The 14418-nt window shown below is 43.1% G+C and overlaps 1 protein-coding gene across 1 annotated transcript in view; it reads right to left on the bottom strand.

The window, feature by feature from the left end:
* DCSTAMP (dendrocyte expressed seven transmembrane protein) overlaps nt 1-14418 on the bottom strand; it is a 35812-nt gene that overhangs the window by 6649 nt on the left and 14745 nt on the right. The window contains exon 3 of the mRNA XM_054985899.1: nt 1690-2748. Within this exon, the coding sequence (XP_054841874.1) occupies nt 1690-2748 (1059 nt within the window). The remainder of the gene's footprint in view (nt 1-1689; nt 2749-14418) is intronic.

Raw genomic sequence — 14418 nt, 5'->3', positions numbered from 1 at the left:
GCAGAAGGTCCCAGATTCAACCCTCTGCATCTCCAGTTAAAAGGCTCATGTAGTAGGTGATGTGAAGGACCTTCACTGGAGACCCTGGAGAGCTGCTGCCAGTCAGAGCAGACAGTATTGACTATGACAAACACTGCTCAGTATAGAACAGCTTTGTGTGTTCATGTGTGGCCATTGCTCCATCTGTCCAAGTACAGAAGCCTCAAAATTGGCATTCGCTCTACACACGGTCAGTCAAAGACCTTTCCCCGCCCTGCTACCTGAGGCTAAGGATGTGTGCTTTGTTATATCTGGTTCAGATATATATCTTCAAAATACCTTACCATTAGGTAAAAGGTAAAGGTCCCTGTGCGAGCACTGAGTCATTACTGACCCATGGGGGGATGTCGCATCACAAAGTTTTCTTGGCAGACTTTTTACGAGGTGGTTTGCCGGCGCCTTCCCCAGTCATCTACACTTTACCCCCAGAAAACTGGGTACTCATTTTACCAACCTCAGAAGGATGGAAGGCTGAGTCAACCTTGAGCTGGCTACATGAACCCGGCTTCCGCCAGGATTGAACTCAGGTCGTGAGCAGAGCTTGGGCTGCAGTACTGCCGCTTACCACTCTGCACCACGAGACTCTTAACCCTTATCAGTATTTCTGGGTATATTGGGGTATCCAGAGAAGTATTCAGGATTCTCAAGAATACCGGTATCTGGGTCCTGTATATTTACGGAAATATTTGGAAATACATGGGGGGCAGCATTTGAAGGATATCAGACCTGTTTCCCCCCCCCCCTTTTATGAGTTTCCTGGGCAACGGGAAGGTGGCTCACCAACAATGTGAATCTCTCCCAGGCCAGAGATGGTGGCTTGGGCCCGGCATGAGTGCTGGGAATGGTGGCTTTCAGCCAGCACGAGCCAGGCACAGCCCCCAGCAGAGCCGCAGGTCTGGCTGGCTCTTCCTCCTCCTGTCCTTCCTTTTGGGGACTAGGCCCTTTTTTGAGGGCGATTTTTCCTTCCCAGTCAATACCCCTACAGGTAGAATGACAAGGGGTCACCTTGCTAGGGGTCGCCTTGTGGGACTACTTGGTCCAATTTTCTTGAAACTTGCTGGGAAACACTCGCTCCCCTGCAATGTTGGTGGCATCTGATTAGAAAACAGTCACTCCATCACCACCACCCCTGAAAAAGTGCCCCAAAGGGAATAATCTAAGCCCCCAAATTCCAAAATCTCAGAAATAAAACCAAACCTGAATCCCAAAACAGTACCCGGGGACTCATATACCATTGAATACTAGTATTTATGCCTTTCCTGAAATCCTAATCGGAAAAATACCCTTTTTTTCCAAGTGCACATGCTGTGTGAGACCTTGATTATGCTAGGGCCCGAACCTGAGATCCACTGCATGCCAAGTATGCTAGGGCATCTGTTCTACCACTGAGCTATGGCCGTCGCAAATTCTGCATCTCTTTCTTCTGGCCACCCTGGAGCATTCAAAATGATCAAAGATGTTCCGAACTGCCTTTTTATATAGTATTGTTTTTATTGCCAGTCTCTTCAAATTCTGGATCAGCTGCGCTGCCCTCTCCATTTTCAGGCCCTTTAGTACTGTATTTTTAGCGCAAGTTTATTCTGCAGTAAACTTTTATTCAAAGCGACAAAAGCCAGAGAAAAGTGCTGGTACTGTAGCTAAGATACTTACATGGTAATACAATTTCAAATGGACCTCTAGCTCAGGGAAATCTTGCAGATGCTTGCTCACTGAAAAAATCAGCCAGTAAAGCAAATAATCTACTGCTGCAAAGAGAGTCCAAATGCAAAGGTTAGCAAGCACAGGGAGAAAAAAGCGTGCCGTATGTTTCCTTTCCTTGGGTGTTTGGCAAAAAGATGGGACTACCGTGTAGACCTTTCTTTCTTCTTTATTGAGGGGCAGTACAGAGGCCTTTCGTTGCTGCCACTGTTGCTCATTATATCGAACAAACTCTTTTGTGATATAAGTATTCTTAAATTTGACATTGAGGGGGTTCAGGAATTTTCGGATGAAGAGGTATGTCCCAAGAACCATGAAGACAATACCCAGAAGGGGAAGCACTTTCTTGCCCACGTACGGCTGCAGGGCTAGTATAGAAGAGATCTGGCTGGTAATGTTCTGGATGTGCCATCTTGTGTGCTTCAGCTTCAGTTTCAAGTCTTCATCTGAAACTGAGTAAAACACATGCAACTTCCCATCCACTGACACAATATCTTTAAACGGGTTGTCCAAAAGCTTGAGCTGACTGTAAATCCACCAAATTGCTGCAACGTAGTGGTTGAGAAAGGGGAAACGCTGGGATTCCAGAATACAGGTCACGCTATCTGCTAGCTGCTTTAAATTGTAAAAAATACTTTGCAGGTTGCCAGCTACCACTACACCAGTCCCAGCTGCAATCAAGGCGTTCCTTCCTTCGCGCAACCCGAAGGAAAGGAAGAAGAGAGCAGCGCCGCAGCGGAGGTGCCTAGAAGAGCACAAACCCACAGAAAGGATAATCCAGAGGAATGTGGACGTGACCAAGGAATAGAGAGGATAGTCCACCAGAAAGGAATACCCAGCAAGGAGCAGGAACACATTAGATACGAAGCTAACGGAGCAGCAGATCGCAGACAGATGCAAGAGATTCTTCCAGCCTGGCTTCCTTTCAGTTGCAAAAAGTGTCCAAACACGATGAGCAAATGTGACAAAACTAGTCACATTTTTCCCAGTGCTGTGATCCCATGATGGTGACTGAAGATTAAAAAAGAAAGTGCAATGTATCCTTAGAAATTGTTAGAAGTAATGAGGTTTATGCTTGAATCCTACAGTTCTGAAAATTTAGCAACCTAGGAATTCCCATTGTGATTTGTTTTTTAAAAACTGTCCCCCTAACCCTTTCCCTCTCTGGGGCCTGCCATTAATTGGACAGCCCTCTTTTGAACTGCCCCACACAGGCTTCTGTCCTCTAGTATCTTCACAACATGGAGAGAACCACATCAGCTACACTTCAAAAGAAAGTTTCTGTAAAATGTTTGTACGATACAAGCTTACAAGGTCAGTTCTCATAGGGTAGCTGATTCCACAGGGCTAATAGTTCAAAAGACCCCGACCCAAATTCCAGTCTGTTTAGGAGGGATTGTACCAGAGATACCATGAAATTTCCTTATTGGTTAATAACTTTTAGCTAGAGATCAGATGAACATTTGAGGGAAAAGCCTGGAAAAATGTTTAGAGCTAGTCAAAGGTATAGAAAATGACTAGCGTCACATAAAATCTGGATATCGAGGATTCCACTCAAAAGTGTCATTGGCTGCTATTGTCCACGGATGCAGAGTGCAGTCCATCCCCATCTCTCTCTGCACTAGAAGTTGGAGTGAAAACCAGTTCAATTTTATACCTAAAGTTACTGTGATGACTAAATTAGGACTGTAGCTCCTTGGGACTACTTAGCCCATTAGATCCAGAGGAGTTAGCCGTGTTACTCTGTAGTAGCAAAAAAGAAAAGAGTCCAGTAGCACCCTTAAGACTAACCAACTTTACTGTAGCATAAGCTTTCGTGAACCACAGTTCATCTGCATCTGATGAAGAGAACTATGGTTCTTGAAAGCTTATGCTACAGTAAAGTTGGTTAGCCAATGAGAATTCTTACGGTTGAGCTGTTGGATCTCAGCAAGTTATCACTGCATTTTCTGGCTAATGCTCTCAGGTGATCTAGAGTCTAGGCGACTGTTTGAGGGGAGGGGGCATTCCTGCCCTTCAAAAGAGGGAGAAGCTAATTCTGTCCTCTGACATGTCAACTACAAATGGCAATTCCACTTCTTGCCTGTATCCCCTGTTCTTGCGGCCTCTCTGAAAAAGCGGAAAGGGTTAAAAAAAGATAATTTTATTGTTTTACCATTTACCTGGATTGCTGTTTAATGCAAAAAGGTTTGTATTGTACAAAATGGGAAAGACAGTAAAGTAGTTAGTGGTTAGGATACAGCCAGTGAATTCAGACCCTCACTCTGCCATAAAGTTCACAGAATGAGTTTGAACCCCGCCCTCTCTCTCTCTCACACACTCACACACACACAGAACCTAAGCTATCTCACAGGGTTGTTGTGAGGATAAAATGGGGGAGGGAACTGTGCATGTTCTTGAGCAATAAGAAAGAAGGGTGGGATAAAAATTCATAGTACATTAAATAAAATTTCTTTGGGTGTTACAGGCTGTTAGTGCATCAGCCCCAAGTGCAGTTAGGGCGATTCCATTCATAGAATCATAGAGTTGGAAGGGGCCATACAGACCGTCTAGTCCAACCCCCTGCCCAGTTCAGGATCAGCCTAAAGCATCTCTGACAAGTATTCATCCAGCCTCTTCTTGAAAACTGCCAGTGAGGGGGAGCTCACCACCTCCCTAGGCAGCTGATTCCACTTTTGAACTACTCTGACCGTGAAAAAGTTTTCCCCAGTATCCAGCCGGTACCTTTGTGCAAGTAATTTAAGACCATTGCTTAACTGTGCATGTAATTTAAGCCCATGCACAATTGCTGTTCAGTGTAAACAGAAGCAAGTGTGAGGGGGAAATCCCTCTACATGTGAAGTATTCATCAGCAATAGCTGCATTCATATTTCACGCCACAAATGCCGCTGAGTCATTCTTACTTTATTTTTAAAATTTTAAAGCCCCAACAGTTAAGACGGATTGGCAGTTTACTCAGTTTATATTTGTCCAGGCAACCTAACTGCATAGTTCAGCCTTGGGTTTTTGTTTCTGTTTTGTTCTTTAGCTGATTTCACGACAAGACAACATGCAGAAGCAATTTACATGCATATTAGATTTCCATTGCATCATAATCAATCAAATACTAATTAAATAAGATAAATTTTTCCAATTTTATCCTGTTACAAGAGATTCTTGCTTTAACAAATATCATTTGCTTTAAGAAATATCATTTTATAAGAGCAACATTATTGTTAGGGAATATTAAACATCCCCTTTATGATATTTAATACTGCCCTTATGATGAGCCCAGTAGGAACTCCCCTCTCCCTTCTCTGACCTTTCTTCCTATGTGCTTCTGCTGACCAGGCTTGTCCTCTGCTCACTGTCTGATAACTAGTACAGCACCAGATAGCCTCTTCCTAGAAGGGATGGTCCACTCTTGAATGTACCTAGCCTTACAGTATCTCTTATCTAAGATGTCCCATTCTTCTGCTTGACCAATGTTGATGTGTTATGAAACCTGCAGCCGTAGCATTGTCAGAACTCATATTTTTTTGGGTGACCTCAAACTTACATTATGACATGTAAACTGAATACTGCATATTATCATTCTGAATAGCATAAAAGCTGAAGCTGAAATGGCCTCTGGATGCATTCTAGCGTCTTTGGTTTGCATCGAGTGGCCATCCCAATAAAATCTGTTCTGCTTTGCCAATTGCCTTTGCCTTGAGAATTTCTTTTACACCCCCAGAGCCAAACCTTAGCGGGAAGGGCTTCCCCTGCCCTTTGACTCTGCAGGAGGAATTCCCTAGCAATTATCTTTTTGTTTAGCTCAGCACAACAGGTTATTAGGAAGCCAGACAGAGGCATCAACTTGCCCCGCCTTTGAAGATTATTAATGCACTCCTCATGCACAGTTTTTAATTATTCTTCACCGGCCTATTTTATTCTCTGTTGTGACTCCAAAATACATACATTTTAAAAGGGCAGGAATTTCCCAAAAGATTACACCTTAAAATATATCCTTGAAAATACCTCTCTCCTCATACTGGCTTCCCCTTTCCCACCTCATTCAGAGTCGTCTTTGAAGAAACTAAGAACCATGATGGGAAAGTATCTTTTTATCCAAGGGTCTGAGACTGTAGAGTATGATCCCAGGTCTAGCCCTTCTGTGGTGGATGATTAGGAAAACATGTTAGCAGCTTCCTTTCAACAAACTATTTGGAGTATTTATAAATGACATATTGATTCTTGTTCTTGGCTGCTGATGTTTTATTACAAGTTCTTTTTCCAGGCATAATCCAGCAAAAGTTGATCACAACCAAGTTTCTAAACATGGCATAATTTTGAGCCTCAAGATCCTCAGCTTCAGGAATGACAGGAACAATTCTAACCTAATCTACTTGCAAGTATTTATTCAATGGAGCTCACACCCTGAAAAAATGTTTTTGGGATTGGAGCCTACATCACCTAGACATCCCTGATTTTAGACATCAGTAGATATTAAACAAGCACTTTAATTATTGAATGCTGAATTTTAAATGTGCTTCTAAGGGTCACCACACTCTTGTCACTGAAGGTACATTGTATTGATCAATGCTCAGCGATAGATATATGGTGCGATTCTATGCAGAGTTACAACTTTCTAAACTCTTTGATTTCAATGAATTTAGACTAGAGTAACTCTCCATATAACACTGGACTCCTGTACTGCTGCCATTGCCCTGATGCATTCCAGAGACGAACGCACTACAGTCGCATTTTCCTGCACCAGCAAATGGCCATCTAGGCCAAAACTGAAGCATTACTGTAAAGTTACAATCCTATGCATGGTAGTTTTCAGTGGAGATATTTAAAAAATGCATAGGGGATTGTAACATAACACTGTTATACAGCCCAAGAATAAGAAAGAACAGGGATATATCCCAGCCGTTACCAGAACAACCCATCTGGAGAATGCTGAAAACATAGTTCTGAAGGTTTACTTACGTGCTGTTCTGCAGGGAACATTATGGTTTTTCATGTTATCGTGTCTCTTTACTCTGTGGAGAAGCTCTGACTGGTGCTGACAAAAAAAGTTTATGGTGAGTCACTGCTTAGTACTCCAGTCATCCACCCACCTCCCTATAATGAGTCACACAAATTACAATCTTGAAATAGTTCTGGGTTTGAAGGTGGAAGTAATTCATTTATGAGAACCCATTGCCACCAAGGATGTAACAATAGATATCTACAAATCCATATTCTCTTGTCTGTTGAACATTAGCTTATTGAACAAATAGTTCTAAAGTAATGGAAGCAACCACTGGAAATTCAGACTGATCTGTTGAAATCTGGCACGGGCTTGTTGTTAAGAAGGCAAAGTTACTGAAAGACAACACTACTCAGCAAATATTAAGATAACCCAAAAAAATGTTGTTAATAATATATAGTGATGGGCAAACACCCCCATGTTTGACCCAAAACGGTTCATATTGTTGCCAACGTGCCTGCTGGATGCTTTAAAAGCTCCATAGGCACTTGCAAACGTTTGATGGCACTGTTCACAAAATGCACATTTGGGCACAAAAAGGTGCCTACCTGATCCCTTCCCCTTCCTGTTATTCCCCCCAACATGCAAACCACAAGCCTTATCTTTTTACAGCAATGGGGACTGACCTGCTATAGGGGATGCCTCTTTAAACAGAGAATAAGCTCAAAACTGGAACTGTCTTTCCCATGAATTATTTTCCCCCATCCAGACTTGTTGCCTTGTATAAGTACACAAATCAGAATTGAACATGAAGACCAAGGAAGCTGCAACTATCATAAAGCAAGTTTTCAGATTTTTAAAATCTAGATATTTATAGCATTTTTCCTCCCCCAAAACTTACAATATCATTCTCCCCAGCTTCATTTTATCCTTATAAGAGCAACCTTGTGGGCCAGGTTAGGCTGTGAGAGAGTGCCTGCCCAAGATCATCCAGCAAACATAGAACGAGGATTCGAACCGGGGTCTCCCATATTATAGTCCGGCGCTCAAATCCCACACTGGCACTCCAGCATCATCATTAATCAATGATAAAAGACTACCTACCACATAGGCACAAAAATACTGTTAAATTGTGAACAATTTGGCAATTATGGAAGAGTTTGATTTCCAAGCATTTCATTTGCAAGAATCATCACTAACAATATATGGTTACCAAACTCTTTTAAAATATATATTGAAATAACAGGTTTGCTGCCAGAATATCCCTGCTGAGTAAATATTGAGAGCTGGGCGGAGAAAGAGGCAGACGAACAGAATCAGAACGACAGGAAATTTGTTTTGCCATGGAGGAAAAAGTGTGCTGGTTTCCTCCCCAACCCTTTGTGTGTGTCATGTGGCTTGTGACAAACATTGGGTGGGGGGGTAGTGTGGGAAAAGAGAAGTGAGACTGTTTTGTAAGCTTAGCCATTTGCTTTAAAATTGGTGTTGTGTGTGATTAAAACACTTGAAGAAGTAATGGCAGAGGGTCAACCACGCACACAAAAAATTAAGCTAATATACCTTATATTTCTTCCTGACAAGGAGTGGGACCAAATCCTGGCTCTGAGATGGAGGTCATTTTAAAATACATGTTTTAAAATATGGGTTTGTCTGACTCATATTGTATATTTTTAAGTGTACATTGAAAAATAGTTTGAGAGAGATAAAAAATTAAAAAGAAAAGCGGAAATAGATTTTAAGTGGGATAACACAAGAGTCCGTTTGGTAAAGTATTTTTATTAGTGACGTTGGAAATGAAATACATTCCATAAATTAAAAGTGACTCCAATATTTTGGAGAATAAGCTTTTTTTTTTAATTTTGGCAAATTGGAAAGTCACTGTAGACAATAAAATTGAAATTCTAATATAAAACTGAACACATCTGACCCAGCACACATTATTCGCATCTAACTCCCAATGGGACTTCAATTAGTCATCATTAATATGTCCTTTTATTTCAATGAGACTTAGCTACAACTAATTTTCTCCTTTCCCTGCTTTCCCGCATTTCTAGTAAGATTCCTCACAACAATATACAATATGGATGCTTTTGGATGTTCTTAAGCAAGTGAACGAAATTATTCCATCTCCTCTGCAACAAGGTGCCACAGTCTGGTACTCAGAAGTGAACTGCCTCTGAATAGAAAGTTTTCATTTAACTACCATAGATAATAGCCACTGAAACAATAAGGAATAGATTAGTTCACAAATTATGTTTTGTTGGTTTTCCCTAAAATATTTTATGGAATTCCTGGTTTGGAGGAAAGTGAACTAAACACAGTTTGGTGTGTTTACTGTGTTACTGGGGGGGGGGGGAGGCGGGCAGGGAGCATATGAACTTAAGCACCCACCCCCCTCAGCCAGAGAAAGACCCTCAGAAACAGCCTACGGGGTCTGAAGAGGGAGGGGGCATTGGAGGAAATCAGGGCAACTTTATATACGAGTACCCACACCCTTATAAACATCTTGGGTGAAATATAGCACCTAACCCAATCTATACAAGGTGAGGATATTTTAGTCTTCCTCCTTTTAAAAGTGTGGGAAGAAAGGAAAAGAATGGAAGAACATTTTTAATACTCAGTTCTTAGCATAACCCAGAATGCAAGTCTTGTATACACCATCCCAGTGTGATGTGGCCTCTTAACAGAGTAACAGAATAGCTCCATCTCTGTCAGGGTTTGCAGATGAACTTTCGTGGCCAGCTTGAGGGAGAAGGCCCTGCCCAGGGATCAGCTCCTGCATAATCACACGGGAGCCAGCAAGAGCCACCCTGTAAGGATCTGCCAGTTGAATCTCAGTAACTTCACTGCAAGAGTCATAGGCTGAATCCACACATACCCATATAGCGCTAAACTGTTGGAATGCCAGCGTCTTCCTGGCGCAATTTCTGATGTCATCGCACCACGAGAGTGGCATTGTGGTGCGATGACGTCAGAAATCGCACTAGGAAGACGCTGGCATTCCGACAGTTTAGCGCTATGCCAGTACATGTGGATTCAGCCCAAGGCTGCATGAGTTACAGCTTTATTGATAATCTTCAGTTCAGCATCTCAAAATGTTCTGTTAGGAATAAAATCTGGTTCCCAGTGCCTAGCATATATAGACATTTAAGCACAGCCCCATTTAAGCACAGCCCCATGGGAAGGAATCTAGCTACAGTAGATATCTACAGGAATGCAAGCTAAGAGAATGTTTTTATAAAGTCCAGAATGTCAAGGTTATGTATCTATGGCAACAGCTCTTTTCTTGCTAAAAGTTCAGCACAGACAGATAAGCTTCTCTGCCTGCTTTTCCAGGCCAGCATGCAGAGAGGAAACCGTGTCAGCTAACAGGATCTTTTACACACAAGATTTTACACAGCATGTCAACAAATATCAAGCCCCAGCATAACAGTTAACATTAAGTCCCTAAAGTATGGCAGGGGCTGCGAAGACCATGAAGCTTGTAAAGTATAGTCTATGGCAGGGGCCTGACCAAGCCACATCAAAAACCTCCACTGCTCATCCTTGCCTTGCAGCCCCACAAGCCAAACAGCCAGTAAGTCGGTGTGGGGGGCATAACTTTTATGAAGTTGTGATGGCCTAAGGGGAGTGCTCTCTGTCAGACTTGTAGATGAACAGAAATCCTAAAACCATCTTGAGGGGAAAGACTTTCATTGCCAGGTGATTGGTAACAGGTGATTCAGGAAATGTGCTGTTGCTCACCGTTTTGCTCTCAGTCAGGGCTGGCAACAAACGGACTGAGGAGCTGCAAGGCAGAAACCGTTGAAGTTAACCCTTTCTGCCTTTCTCTGAGGGAAACTGAGCAGTTAGATGGGTGGGTGCCAAATGTTCACAGCAACAACATTTCATATAAAAGAAGTTTATAGACAAAAGAAGAATACACACGTAGTGGCCAAATCCACACACACTCACCATCCGCTTATCTTGCGCAGTCATGGCAGTTGGGTTCATTCCGCTACCATGCTGTGCATCATCACATTCACCCTCCCAGTACATCTTCGTGGCGCAATCAGTTCTCCACACACCACTGAGTGAAGCGTCATAGTGGGCGCTTCCCTCCTCTGTCGTCAGCGTTGACGGCGCACGGCACTTCCCTTTTTTAAAAAAAAAAAAGTTAATTTTGTGCTATACTTTTAAGAAATGGCAAGGTCCCCTCCCCCTCAACTTTGATTGGCCCATTTTTTTGCTCGTCACAGACCACTTTCTAACAATTGGCTGGTTGTTATGGCGGACAAATTTGAAAATAATTTGTCACATTAAAACATTCTCCGGAAACCCTGTTGCTCACAAAGTAGGTTTTCCGGTATACCAACCTTTCTTTATTCTGCAAATGCGCTATGAAAGCCGGGCGAAAACAGATTTATGCCATTATCATGTGGTACGGAAAGGTGGCGCGGTGACGGTGGGGAACACGCGGAATGGGAAAGCGTGCGAGTATCTGCTTGAACAGTGCCGTGGTTGCGAAAAAGGTGCAGAAACAAAAAGGAACGGACCTTTGGACACTTACCGTGAAGGGTCCTTCTCCTCTGAGGAAAGGAGGACATCTTGGGTGATTCCCACCATCCAATCAGGGAGGCAGGAACTAACTTTCTTCCTCTTCCTGTCTAGCCTGTGGGACCACCCTCTCTTCAGTTCAGGTGACTCCACAAAGCAGTAACATTGAATTTATCATTCAGCAACTGTCAATACTGAGAGAAAAAACACCTGTTCCATTAACACGTACTGTAAATAAAGCATAACCCGGAGGAGGAAGAAGAATGAGGCAGCAGGATAGAGAAGGACGGAGACCCGGGGAGGGCAAGATGTCCTCCTTTCCTCAGAGGAGAAGGACCCTTCACGGTAAGTGTCCAAAGGTCCGTTCTCCCTCTGAGGCGGAGGACATCTTGGGTGCTCCCAAAGCAGTTTCCAGTTTCTGGGTGGGATGTGGTCTTCGTCCATGATCATGCACTGCAGTATTTTTCTACTGCAGTTAGTGTCTGCCGAATCATATAGATTGGATTTGTAGCATCTTAATAAGGTCAAGACTGACAACCTTGTTGCTGCCTGGCAGACTTCTTCTACAGAAGTGTTCCTGTGTAGTGCTGCACTGGTAGTAGCACTCCTCAAAGAGTGAGCTGGCATTCCACAAGGAACCTCTACAAAGAGAGGGTTTTTTTGTTTTGTTTTTGCTATTGGCACCTACCGCTGCTGAAGACATTTTCTTCCCCAAATTGAGGGGAGATATATTTAACAGTAAGACTGACTTTCTAATTTGCACTGTTTGGAGCAGATAGGCCTTGAGCCTCCTTCTGACATCTAGGTTGTGTCAGAGCCTCTCACTAGTCTATTTAGGGTACAGGTAGAAAAATGGTGGCCTTATCTCTTGCAAACTATGCAGTTTGGAATACGCTTTTGGAAGACAGTACGGGACATCACCTTACCATTGGGAAAGATACAGAGTTCAGGTCTGACTAAATCTTCTGATAGATGCGAACATAATAAGGAAGATAGTCTTCATTCTCAGCCTTCTCAGGGAAACATCCTTGACCGGTTCAAATGGATGTTTGGTCAGGGCTGTGTAAAACGTCTGCTGAGTGAGGGCTTCCCAGAAAGAGTTGTAAATTCTGAGCATCTGATGAAGAGAACTGTGATTCCTTTCTATTTCCACACGGTTAAGCAGAGTAAGTCTAAATGAGAGAGCCAAATCGGTCCCTGCTGTAACTTTACCGGAGAGGTCAGTATGATGAGAGGTGGAAATATCACCATCTGTTGGAGAGTGGAAAGGCATGGTGTTACTGGTAAGGGTAGTAATACATAGAGGAGGCCTAATGGCCACTGCAATGTCAGGGCATCTGCTTGTGGGTAGAACAAATCTTGTCATGTACCCCGGTAGTTGATGGCTGTGTTGGGACGCACACAGGTCCATGAGGTGTTGCGAAGTGCAATGTTATGAGATGTTTCTTGAGGGACTATTGCCCTGTTGTCCCCTCAGCCAGTCTGCCTGGGCATTGGATATGCCTTTGATGTGTACAGTTCTGATCAAAGCTAGGTGACCATCCTACCAGGTAAGTACCCTTGCTGCCACCTTGTGTCGCCTCGAGGTCTTGAATCCCCCCTGCTTGTTTATATATGTTTTGTCTGCAACCTTGTCCATACAGATCTCTGAACTGGAACAGGGCCAGACAAATTGCTCACCTTTCTAAGTCATTGATAGGAAGACACGTCTAACCTGATTCTTACTCCTGTAAATATTTGTTGTTCTTGAGGGATCATGAATCTTTTGCTTTGCATTGGGTTGTTGACCTTGGCTCAGATGGGTTTTGATCTGAAGTGGTATCTGAACGGAAAGATCTGTCTTCTCCATGATCTGTTGTTAATGAGATCTAAGAAAGATCTGAGGTGGTCTTGCCTATAGATGACCCCAAAGGTACTGCATTGTAGGTGGCCACTAGCCAACCCATCAGTTTCAGTAATGTTGTGAGAAGTGGTTTTACACTCTGACAACAGTCTCAGTCAGCTATTTGGTCTTCCTGACCTTTTCTTTGGTGAGGGATAGAAAAAACCCTTTTGGTGACTGTGATCTAACCCAGGTGTTCAAGCTTGTAGGACCTGAATGGTGAATTGAGTGTTGTGGTGAGATTTTCTCTTGAACTTGAACCGATCAGGAGATCATCTGGGTACAAGTGAACATGAATACCTTCTGTCCCTGAAACTATGATGAGGTTGATCATGAATTCTGTGAATACTCTTGGTGTGTGAACAGGTCAAAACAGGATGGTTCAGAACTGCTGGTTTTGTTTTTGTTTTTAATATAAAATCTTAGGTATTGTTGAAGGGCTGTCAGAATTGGTACACGGAGGCATGTTTCTGTGAGATCTGTAGATGTTATGTGTTCTTCTGATTGACTGGTCACTGCGACTGAGTGTAGAGTCTCCATTCAAAAGTGATACAATTTGATAAACTTGTTCAAAAAACTTGAGGCTAATAACACCCTCCAGTCCCTATTATTTTTAGGGACTGAGAAGAAGATTGAGTAGACCCCTTTCTGGTGGGCAGCTTTCAAATTGTATGGAATAGCCTTGTGAGACTATTTGTAAGGCCTGCCTGCTTGTCAACCTAGGCTTGGTGGTAAAGAGTAGTTGGCCTCTCAAAGGGACAGCTAGCAAGTCCTGTCTTAGAGATCTGGGTATTAAGGTTGAATCTCTTTCCACGTGTGGAGAACTGTCTGTTTGATCTTGAGACAAGGTAAGCACTATCTTCACAATACAGCTGGAGAGCTGGGACTGAGAGGACTGGTTTATCCAAGGCCATGTGGCAAGTTCATGGCAGCATTGAGATTTGAGCCTGCAGAGTACTGCATCACTGTTCAGTTACTTAACCACTATACTACAAGTGGGGTCTTGAAAGGACCCCCTTTAATAAAGGGCTGCCTAGATTAACCCCAGGATGGCCATTTGGAATCTTGTCTGGATGTTAGTAGCGTGTGTTGTGAATAAAAGGCTGAGGGCCAATGGATCGCCTCTCAGATTGAGAGTTTCTGGCAACACATTCTTCTGTCCTAGGTCTCAATCTAGATCTTTCCCAGGGCAACCCCAAATAGCTTGTCTCTCTGAAAGAGGTAAGCCAGGACGATATTTTTAGAGTGTGAATCTGCTGGTCATGCTCTTAGTCAAGCGTGCCAGCTTGTCACTGCTGTCCAGACCCTAATCCTGGAAGAAAAAAGG

The sequence above is a fragment of the Eublepharis macularius genome, chromosome 7 (assembly GCF_028583425.1).
Source record: "Eublepharis macularius isolate TG4126 chromosome 7, MPM_Emac_v1.0, whole genome shotgun sequence".
Taxonomy (NCBI): domain Eukaryota; kingdom Metazoa; phylum Chordata; class Lepidosauria; order Squamata; family Eublepharidae; genus Eublepharis; species Eublepharis macularius.
The sequence above is the reverse complement of the archived record's forward strand: the minus strand, read 5'-3'. Positions and strand labels throughout refer to the sequence as shown.